The following is an 11,176-nucleotide window of genomic DNA, read 5'->3' on the forward strand; positions in this document are numbered from 1 at the left end:
TAGCCTACACAAATTGAAATCAATGAAACAAACAAATTATTAATATACCATTATTATTTCGTTTTTCATAATTACATCCATAGCCTATATACATCTTAAAGAAACAAATTGACTTAATAATTGCCTTGTGGTGGTCTTAGCATATTATTATATATTATAGTAAATAATAATAATAATAACAATAATAGTCAATGGTTGAATCACATTTTTTTACCAACATTTAAATAGTGCCCTGTGTAAAACATCACGAAACTTTCGTAAATAATTATGAAAATTTGATTAAAATAAAATAAATACAATTCATTTTCTTCAATTCATGTCTCTCGTTTTTTACGTTACTTTTCATAAACGAATAAAGGCATTTATGTATTACAAAATGATGAGATATAAAGTCTTTTTAACACCTATATTTTGAACTTTGTGCGAACATTGTTTAAACAAATTAAATGGATAAATAAATGGCCAGATCGAGAATTATATAGACTTGTGTATTGCATAGCACCCTTAGCAATTATTGCTCTCCTATTTTACAGAAATTTCATCGCAAATATTTGAATGACCTTATAATTAAAAGATGCCTTTTGGAGCAAGAGTCCTTACTGACAGATTTTCAGATTTATCATACAAGCCATTAAATTAAACCGAACATAAACGAGAAACTCAGCGTAAAACTGTTGTTTGTGGATTGGTTTTCCATTAGACCACACATTTTGTCGAACAGTTTAAAATCAGTTCTAACAATAATTAGAAACACTGTAAGCACATTTTACATGTAATTAAAAACGGATAAATAATAAAACATCCGATGGCATAAAACCCAAATTAGAGATGGACTTTATAAACAATACATGTGCGATTTCAAGTCCTGCATTTTCAGTCCTTTTCACTCACGTTTGACTTTCTCTCATTAATTATGAAAAGTGTTTAATTCTTCTTGCACGGGGTAAAACTGGCTGCGGAGGTGAATGTCATATGGGAAATGGAGATCCGAGGAGCCTCTCGCGCTCTGGCTGATGGAGGAGCGCGGCGGCACGGCGCAATAGCGCGTGCTGTAGTGGCAGCTCTTGCCATATTCGACCGGTTCTTCGTGCTTGAGGGAAAAGATCCCGTTAAAGTTAATAGGTGGGCTTAAGGGACCGTCGAACTGAGGGCTTCCGCATTCCGGCGAGACACTCTCATAGAAAGACTCATAGGTGCTGCAGTAGTTGAATGGCCTGAAGGGTTTGACTGCATCTACCGAGGGTCCAGAGGGCGTCACCACACCCTGACTGTGGTAGGTAGTGTACACGGATTCGTAGGGCGACCTACCGGAGAAAGACGCCTCGCTGTTGATCTGATCCGTGATTAAGTTCCTGGCGTTCAGCTGCAGGCATCCGGCCACTAAGTTGGTGGTGGGCTGCGAGAGCCCTTTGCACAGGGTCTGAACGAAGGTCAAGAGGTCAGGCCTCTTCCCGGTGCTCAGGATCTCGGAAAGCGCCCAGATGTAGTTCTTGGCCATGCGCAGGGTTTCGATTTTCGACAGTTTCTGGGTTTTGGAGTAGCAGGGCACCACCTTGCGCAGGCTGTCCAGGGCGTTGTTCAGACCGTGCATTCGGTTCCTCTCCCTGGTGTTGGCCTCCATGCGCCTCATCTTGACCCGGTCCACCCTAGCTTTGGTCATTTTCTTTTTCCGAGGCCCTCTCCTCCGAGGCAGACCGTTCTCGTCCTGTCCATCCTCCCATTCGTCCTCATCCTTCTCCTCATCCTCATCCTCCATCGTGTGGGAGAGCGTCTCCTCCTTTTTAAATGGCTCTTGTTTAGTGACCTTCATTTCACCTACGCAGTCCCGTGGAAAGTTTGTCCCGAATTGAGTGTCCATGATGACAGGATCCTCAAACGGAAGAGTCAGCATTGTGCTCTTACTGGGGATGATGAGAAGATAATAGATCTTCTGAATCAATCAGCAACGATTTAAAAACAGCCTATAGATGGTGCTCAATAAATACTCTTTCAAAAAAGGTACAAAAGCTGTCACTAGGGTGGTAAACTTTCAAAAAGGACTAAAATGTACCATTTAGGTAAGTACTAATATACACTAGTTAGGGGTAAACATGGTACAAAGGTAAACCTTTTTTGAGAAGGTACCACCATGGTGACAGCTTTTGTACCTTTTTTCTGATCGTATACAATGATGCATTAACATACAAATACCAATTCACATTTGACAGAATTTCAGATTATATTGATCCTGTAATCAAATCAATGTACTTTTATACACAAAAAGTCAGCTGCAACTGACAGTGCAACAGAAATGAATCTGTAAACTTGTTTTTATGTGTGAAATTGCATCAAATTTGTGCATTTACAAAACATAAGTCTTTAAAATCTGGTGAAATGGGCAGACATAGTCATGCAGCACAGATGTCGATTCTTACCCTCGAACGATCCAGCTTACCTGGATTATGATGGTGTCAGATGACAGTTTTCATACTTCCTATTTCGAATTTATTTCCACGTGGTGTTTTAGCAGGTGAACAGCTCGTGCCTTTTTCTCACCGCCCCACTGTTCTCCTTGTCTCGCGCTAAGAGAAATGACACTGATGCCAACTGCCAGAACTGGTACCCATGCCATCTGCCGCTGACGTCACGTGGCATGGGTTGGTCACGTGACCGGGTCCCGGGGGACCTGTATTCCTCCCCTGATCATATGGTGTGTGCCTCGAGCTGCGTACCACTGCAAAACCACAAAGCAGCCTCAATAAAGGACAGAGTACCAGCATCCACCATTAGAATCTGATGCTGTGGATGAACAGGAATGCTGTGAGACGGTCAGGGAATGACATTTCTTAGTCTTTGCTGTTAGAAATAAAGAAATTGTGATTAGATTTTCCTGCAAACACAACAATAAGTGGACTAAATCTAAAATGAGACAAAATAGGTGCTTATTTATGTCAGGTATTTTCTGTAAACGTGTAAAAAGAATGGTCAGTGTTGGTGAATGACAGCAAGAACTGGATGATTGATGGCTCTTGTTTGCCTGGTCAGTCTCTTCAAGGGCGTTTGCCAAATGACCGGTCCTACTGTTTGTCATCATAAAAGTATTTTCTGTGACATTCACCTGATTATGAAAACATAAATTTAGATAAAGTTTAGATAAATTCACTCTCTGATATTTAATAAATATGCCCCGTCAACATGGATTCTGAGATTTTTTTTTTCTACGTATGAAAATAAGTCTGGGTTTTTGTTTACACTCACTCACACATGCACACACTCACACCATCCCTCCCCACCTTCATCACACACAGCCATCCACATTCACACCACTCAGTATTATGCAAGTGAATCTAACAAAAACATGTCCAGGTCACATTTCACTCCAAGAAGTTATACTGTGCATGAAGAAAATGTCGCCTATTTAAGACTTTTGTTTTATTATTATTTTTTGATTTGTGATGTGTTTCCCTCAAATTCCGGATGGTGGATTCTCATTATCCTCGTTTGTTAATTCTCATTACTGTATTTTGCTGTATTACATGTAATGTAATTAACAGTATAAATATTTTTTTAATTGTTGTTAACACTTTAGTATAAGGACCAATTCTCACTATTAACTTGCTTATTAGCATGCCTATTATTAACATATTGGCTGCTTATTATAAAGCACATATTTTGCATGACCATATTCTACATCCCTAATCCTACCCAATACCTAAACTTAAAAACTAATTTACTAACTATTAATAAGCAGCAAATTAGGAGTTTATTGAGGCAAAAGTCATAGTTAATGGTTTGTTAAATAAAATGTATAAATAAGTAAAATGCATAAAATAAATAAAGTATGACCAATTTTATTTATAATTGTAATATTAAATAATCAAATGTTTTGGGTTGCTAAATCAAATAAATGCACAACAAGGAATTATTTATTTGATCAAAAATGTGAAATATTACTACAATTTAAAAATGTTTTTTATTTTAATATATTTTTAATTGTAATTATATGTGATGCAAAGCTGAATTTTCAGCATCATTACTCCAGTCCACATTATCCTTCAGAAATCATTCTAATATGCTGATTTGATGCTCAGCAAAAAGTTAATATTGTTATCAATATTGAAATTGTTGAAAATGTTGCTGCTTAATATTGACACAGTGACACTTTTTTCAGGATTCTTTGATAAATAGAAAGTTCAAAAGAAAACCATTTATTTGAAATTATAAAACTTTTGTAATCTTATAAATGTCTTTATTGTCACTTTTGATCAGATTAATGCATCTTTGCTGACTAAGAGTGTTAAATCCTTTTTTAAATCTCTTAATGACCCAAACGTTTATTGGAAAAGCTTATAACTTATATAGACTATTTACATAAACTATAGAACTATATAGCAATAAGAATTTTTTTGTATTATATATTAATGAGAACTGTGAAAAATGTTCTTAATTGTCATTATAATTTGCTTAATTGTCAAATAATGTCACAATGCAAAATTCATATGTAAGCTTTTTTTATGTTTTAATTTTAGGTTCATACTGAACATGTTGATGTTCAAGTCAAACTTGACTGGTTTATTGTGAGGTTAACCTGTGCACAAAATCACACATAGATTTTGGAGCATGGGTTTGGCCGTCTCTGGCATCTAGCTGTTTCTTGTAGCAGTAATTGTCCAGAGATTTGGCTCCTCCCACATTAAGACGTGACACTCATGTATTCCATTATCAGTGAAAGCTCCTACTGCTATTGAACTAACTCTCTCTCTCACATGCACACACATTTATAATTCAAATCAGAAGCTCTTTAAATGCCCCCCAAGTGCATTTCCCCCTCTCAGAAGGACGCCACAAAAGCCTAACGCCACATAAACGACACGCAACACCTTTCTGTTCCTGTCTAAGATTAATAGGCTCTTTAACCTGATGTTGACAGATTTTAGTGGTCCTGTTAGCAGCAAGCCACCTATCAGACACAGTCTCCAGTTAGTCATGAGTGATCTTGATAAAAATGGCTGCTGTATTGTTCACTGGGACGGTCAGCTTGATCTGCACTTACTGTATAAGCACAACAAAACCATAATGAACACAGCATACAGATGCAGTTTGCTGACAGCGACGGCTCAGTCACGCATGATAGGCGCGTACCCTTGGATGGTTGTGTTTAGAAACACACACACATACACACACACAGTCCCCATCCAAAAATGCCTCAGCTGGTGACCAGCTTTCCGGTTCAGCACACACACCAACATCTGATGAGTCAAACTTCCCCATTTCAGACTAATCACTTGACTGCACTAATTGCAAATGCAAATATGCAAATTCATATTAATTAATTACTCTGTTAATTAGTTCTCTGGTCTTTTTGGGCAATAAATCATTGTGCTGCAGAAAGGAAAGGGGGCAGGCCCATCCCGCATAAAACATTTAGCACGCACGCTCAGAGAAGGACAAGGCGAAAGGACCTGTAACATTATAAAAGAGCAAAGACCAGAAAAAAAATGACAACACAAAAGCAATGTCTGAGCCAGACACACGCTCCCCTGACAGACTCTTGCTCCCCTGACAGACCTGCTTTTTACCCTGCAGACTCACAGCGGAGGACAGGCCCCTTCTCATGTGGAACATTCGGCTGACAAGAGCTGTCTGCCAGTGATTTCATTAACACATTATCAGCTTTTAAGGACAGTGTGATGCCAGATCAGTAGCTCTGCTAAAGATGGTCTTTTGAGAGTTCTAGACGTCTGCTGATGATGGGCCTCGAAGCTAATCTCGTGTACATGGATTTGATGACAAGGAAAGACAAAATATTACCATCAATAAAAATTATTTTCGAATAAAAAATATGCCCTCTTTGTTATTGTTTTTTCTTCTTCTTGCATTTTAAAAAAGTAATTAAATATGATAAAATATTTTAAATATAATCAAACAGGGTTGACACAAAGATACCTATGTGTACGACAGCCACAGTGTTAATGGTCTGACAGTATGGCATATGCATAATTCATAATTCAGTTTTTAAAAATGAATAACATCAATTTCTCAGAGGAGAAGGATGTTCATGCAGAAGGAACTGTTTCTTAAAATGGCACCTTTTTGTGAATAATACATACATATTTCTATATAGAATAATTTCTATATCTAAAACAACTGTATACATGTTATAAAAAATTAGTTATTGCAGCTGTGTACTTCTTTAAGAAATAAAATAATATTTTATAAACATATTTACAAAATATAATACATACATTTACGTATTTTTTATTACGTAATTGTTAATGTGTTTATATGTAATTATTTTTATTTATTTAATCCTAATATGTAAATGCTTATTAATGAATAATAATAATAATAATTAATTACATTTATATAGCGCTTTTCTAGGCACCCAAAGCGCTTTACATTGTCAGGGAGTATCTCCTCATCCACCACCAGTGTGCAGTATCCACCTGGATGATGCGACGGCAGCCATAGTGCGCCAGAATGCCCACCACACACCAGCTTATTGGTGGAGAGGAGACAGAGTGATGAAGCCATTTAGCAGATATGGGGATTGTTAGGAGGCCATGATGATCAGAGGCCAATGGGCAAATTTGTTTCCCAAAAGCTTCGTAAGCCTAAGAAGTTTGTAAAAACGATCGTACGACTGATCTTAATATTACGGTCTGTTTCCCAAAAGCATCGTAACTTAAGTAGCACTTGAAAATCATCTAGATCTGCGAGTGCTCTGGAGTAATCGTAAAGCCCTAAGTGCATCGAAAGAAGACAGAGTTATGCGGTCACCTGCAGGACAATCGGCAGATTGCACCTTTAACTTTATTCAAGTGCAATGTGAAAAAAAAAAAAAGATTAAAGAAATAATGTAGGAAATATGCTTCAAAGACTGGGGGAAAAAAATCTGTCAATGACTTGCTGACTTGCATGAAAACCAGCAATGTATTGGACCCGGAAATAGCGTCTCTACATATATATATATATATACAGGTGCATCTCAATAAATTAGAATGTCGTGGAAAAGTTCATCATTATAGTTATTATATCAGAGTTGTCTGGACCGCAGCATTAGGTTAACATTTGAATAAACGAGCGTGTACTACAATTACGAGCCATTCTATAAGCTGACATTTCAGCACTTGACAAAGGGATAGCGACTCCTAAATAGCACTTAAAGCACGGCTACGTGCGATTGGGAAACGCACGTGAAACAATAACGAACGATCGTAAAATGACTCGTAGAAAACGCTTTTTAGCTCTAAGATCAATCGTTATCGAGAAACGCAGCCCAGAGCACTCGTAGATCTGCGATGATTTTCAAGTGCTACTTAAGTTACGATGTAAATAAATTTCTATCACAGAAGAACTTCATCATACTGGTGCATCAGTAGTTCTAAAGTTCTCATTTCCCTTTTTTCATTATAATTACTGTTACATGCAACCGCATACAAGCCAAAACAAAATATGCCTTTGATGTAAAATATGAACTTGTGCCATGCTTGAAAACAGAGACTTGATTTCCCCCTGTGATTTGCATGAAGAAATGATCTGCTCAGGGCCGCTGATCCACAATGTTAAGTGATTTTAATTTCACTCTTGTACCTAGCCAATGCTATAGTCCAGGGACTAGTGGGAGCGGATGGGGGAAGTGTGTTTGTGTGTGTGTATGTCTGTGAGGATGCATCGTGCCAGAAATGTTGATGTGACTGTGATTTATGTCGAAGTCGTGCCAAGTATGTCCATCAGGGTGAACCTTCTCCGAGCAACCTCACCCTGTGTGTGTCTGTGACTCCGTCACAACACGATTGCACAAATCTGATCTGGTAGGAAGGTGGATGTGTTATAAAGTGATCTGGGACGGGTGAAATCTTTGGCATGGGTTAAATGGGCCGTACCCTCTCTTTTGGCCCTGTGGAGGCACACATTGGACCGGTGCTGTCCTTTACAATCTCCTGCAGTCCCTTGCGTTTGTTGCCCAGTCCAGATTAGGTTCTTCTGGCACGACTCATGCTGGGCTTCTTCCTAAACCGTCTGGCATCTGCTGGCGAAGCAACCCTGAATGAAGTGATGTTAGGGCCATATTTGGCTCCTCATGAGACCAGAATGTGTTTTTGTCTACATTTAAATGAAATAAAAGATCCTTTTTTTTTTTATCCATTTGATGTTTTGAATAAAAATAGCATCTGAAAGAGTAAATGTATTTATAAATGTACATTTTTCCTGAGAAATAAGCATTAGTTGTTAAAAATTAGCTTGAAGTGTCTTCATATAAAAATGCTGGGCACAGCATTGATGTTTACTGGACTATCTGCTCTCTACTAGTTGTTGTTGAACGTTGCTGGAATGTTATGGAAATGTTATGCATTAGCATGGCCCCAGCTGCTTTTTTGCATGTCATTTCATCATTTGCCATCAGCAGCTTCTCCAGGCTTGTCTGATCATCTGCCCTGATGCAATGAGAGGTACAACAAATATTGTTTTGGAAATCAGCCTGTTTTGTCTTTTAGTGTGGCTTATCCTTCACTTCTACCCAGAGAAAAAGCATCTCAGAAGTTAACATTCATTTTATACTTCCTGAAGTCTTTAGCAGCTAATAAGAGTCTAACAGTGCATTAGAGATGTTAATGATCCATGGCAGTAAGAGATGTCAGAAACGACTAAAACGACTTTTTTTAGAAAAGAGATTTGAAATGCTATTCTTCTTTTACTCCACAAATCAGAAACAGACTGCATGCACATTAAAACATGCATGGGTATCTGTGAAGGCGTACAAACACTTAGAAGTGTGATTCCACGCAAGCACGCACAATTTTATACAGATTTGTTCAATTAAGCGCAACTTGTATATTGTTCCTCCAGTGCCAAAACTCATCTGGCTGTAGTCATTTTTATTTTGATATACCCAATTTAAACCCAGTCGCAGGGATCCTCATGCTGGAGCCGTTTTGGACAGCCTGCTGGACGGTTCACCCTCAGGAATGGGCCTAAATGTCCTTGGTTTCAACAGGCAGCTGTCCCCACTTAGGCCTTAATTTAATCTCCGACACTCTGAGGCTCCTGTGAGTGTTCTGGAAAACAGGATCTGGCAACACGGACGCTCACTCTCATTCAAACACACTCACTATCTGAAGCGAGCCACCAGGGCTGATGTCTATGATGAAGATTTCTGGTACGTTTGTTTGCTTACATTGATTACATTGTTATGATACGTTTATCTTCAGTTTGTAATATCTACATTTTCCATAAACGCTGATAAAATGACACTTGACCTAGATTATGTCGTTCTGCGTTTGTTATTTCATCCTCTGAAATGTTGGCCTGCTCTTATTTTCAGGCAATCTGAAAGCCCCATCTGGTCAGCCTGGTGGGGTTTGGATTAGTCATGGTCTGGACCCTGTGACCAACCGACAGCCTCGCGAGGGTCTGTGCAAAACCACCCACAGACAGCCTGTAACAAGCTCCATCCAAAACGAGCACAAGCACACAAAGTCACAGTCAAAGGCACTATCGCCATTCTGCCAAGACCTGAGACAGTGCTACTTAAACGCACACGAGATAGATGGAGTTCACACATATAAAATCTGTAAGTAATTGTTAATAATACGACATTTTCATCCAATAATATTCAAAATTCCCTCTTAAGATAAAAAAAAAGCATAGGTGTATTTCAGTGAAGTCAGAAGAATGATCTGTTCTGATCATAGGCAGTGTACAAAGGTAGGTTTACATAATAGCTCATCTACTAAGATGCCTTCATCCATTTTGATTTTGAAGGCTGCATAGATGTGTCCTTTATAGATTATTAAAAACAACTGGCTAAAAAATGTATGAAAACAATTGATTATTAATTTCTTTTAAAAAAATTGTATTGACTCCTTCAGATGCAATTTTATTACATTTTATTAATTCAATTAATATTACATTTATTTATTTATAAAAACATTCTCATTTACAAATGAATTAAAATAAAATATTTATTTTATTTAATAAAAATACTAATATTTAAATATTATTTAAATTTATATTGATTCCTTCAGACACCATTTTATTACATTTGATTATTTTATATTAAATTTGTCATTTATTTATGTTCACTTACAAATTAATTTAAATAAAACATTTATTTTATTTTTATTAAAATAACACTAATATTTAAATATTTATTTAAATATTAATTTTATTTAATTTGCTTTAAATGTATTTATAAGATTTAAAAAACATGACATTTACAAATTATTTAAATACATTACATTACATTTCTAATGAGAAATAAGTATTGCAATCACTAAATATTTGATTGGTTATCTCTAAAGCTCACTTGAATTTGTTTTAAAGCATTAGACATGATCTGAAATGTTCCTTAGGTGATACCTTCATGCTAAAACACTGTCTGGACTCGGTTTCGGACACAGCTAATGTAAAACCTCTTTGAATAATTCTTCCCAATATGCTTTGTTCTAAAGCTTTCTACCAACAATAACACTCTACATTCGTATCTTGTAGGCATGCCTTGGTGTGGAAGCCGGAGTAATTGTAACAGATGTTGAATGATTAAATTAGCAGTTGCAGGCTGCTCAAATATTCATGTCGAGTTGAGAACGTGTACCATTACAAAGAAAACCCATCGAATACTACTTGCTTACTCTATGCCTTTGTTTCCTTCACATAAGGCATAAATCTCCAGAAGATATTCTAGGTGAAGATGTCTACTGTTTTGTGCGAGGGCACTCATGTGGGAGACAGAGATGTGTTAAAGCGCTAATACAGCCATTTAAAACCTTTTACTCAGCTCTGAGGTTCATGAAAGTTTAAGAAACAGACTCCAAGTGATGTCATGGGAAGCATCACACTCATGAAGTGAAGAGGGGAACTGCTCTTGTGCACTGGAGCGAGACACTTCACACCCGTCTGCTCCAGATGTTCTCCGCGCCTGCCCCTGTCAGGATGTGTCAAATCCCGCTCAGAATGTGCACAGTCTGCATGGAAATTCACTCAAGGACTTGCAGAAAGAAGATTCCTAAACAGTAAATAAAACTAATAAAAATAAGAGCATAAGAGTTATCATTTTTATGAGCACTATATTTATCAGATCATTAGGTGATACAGTGACCCCAAAAACTCTTTAGACACCTAAGGCACATGTCGAAATTAAGGAATGTTATTGCATCAGATATACATGATCAAACAAAGCGGCATTTATTGTAAA

General features: G+C 37.4%; 1 protein-coding gene across 1 annotated transcript; it reads right to left on the minus strand.

Moving 5' to 3' along the window:
- Positions 1–323: 323 nt before the first annotated feature.
- Positions 324–2,564, minus strand: LOC107677220 (neurogenic differentiation factor 6-A-like). Its single transcript, XM_016472035.1, has 2 exons — positions 2,435–2,564; positions 324–1,901 (listed from the first exon to the last, which is right to left on the minus strand). The coding sequence occupies exon 2, from the start codon at positions 1,889–1,891 to the stop codon at positions 908–910; it is 984 nt and encodes a 327-aa protein (XP_016327521.1). The 5' UTR covers positions 1,892–1,901; positions 2,435–2,564; the 3' UTR covers positions 324–907.
- Between the last annotated feature and the right edge of the window lie 8,612 nt (positions 2,565–11,176).

The sequence above is a fragment of the Sinocyclocheilus anshuiensis genome, unplaced genomic scaffold, assembly GCF_001515605.1.
Source record: "Sinocyclocheilus anshuiensis isolate Anshui unplaced genomic scaffold, SAMN03320099.WGS_v1.1 scaffold392, whole genome shotgun sequence".
Lineage (NCBI taxonomy): Eukaryota > Metazoa > Chordata > Actinopteri > Cypriniformes > Cyprinidae > Sinocyclocheilus > Sinocyclocheilus anshuiensis.

Coding starts and splice junctions, on each gene's coding strand:
- LOC107677220 (XM_016472035.1), bottom strand. CDS start 1,891: ATGCTGACTCTTCCGTTTGAGGATCCTGTCATCATGGACACTCAATTC.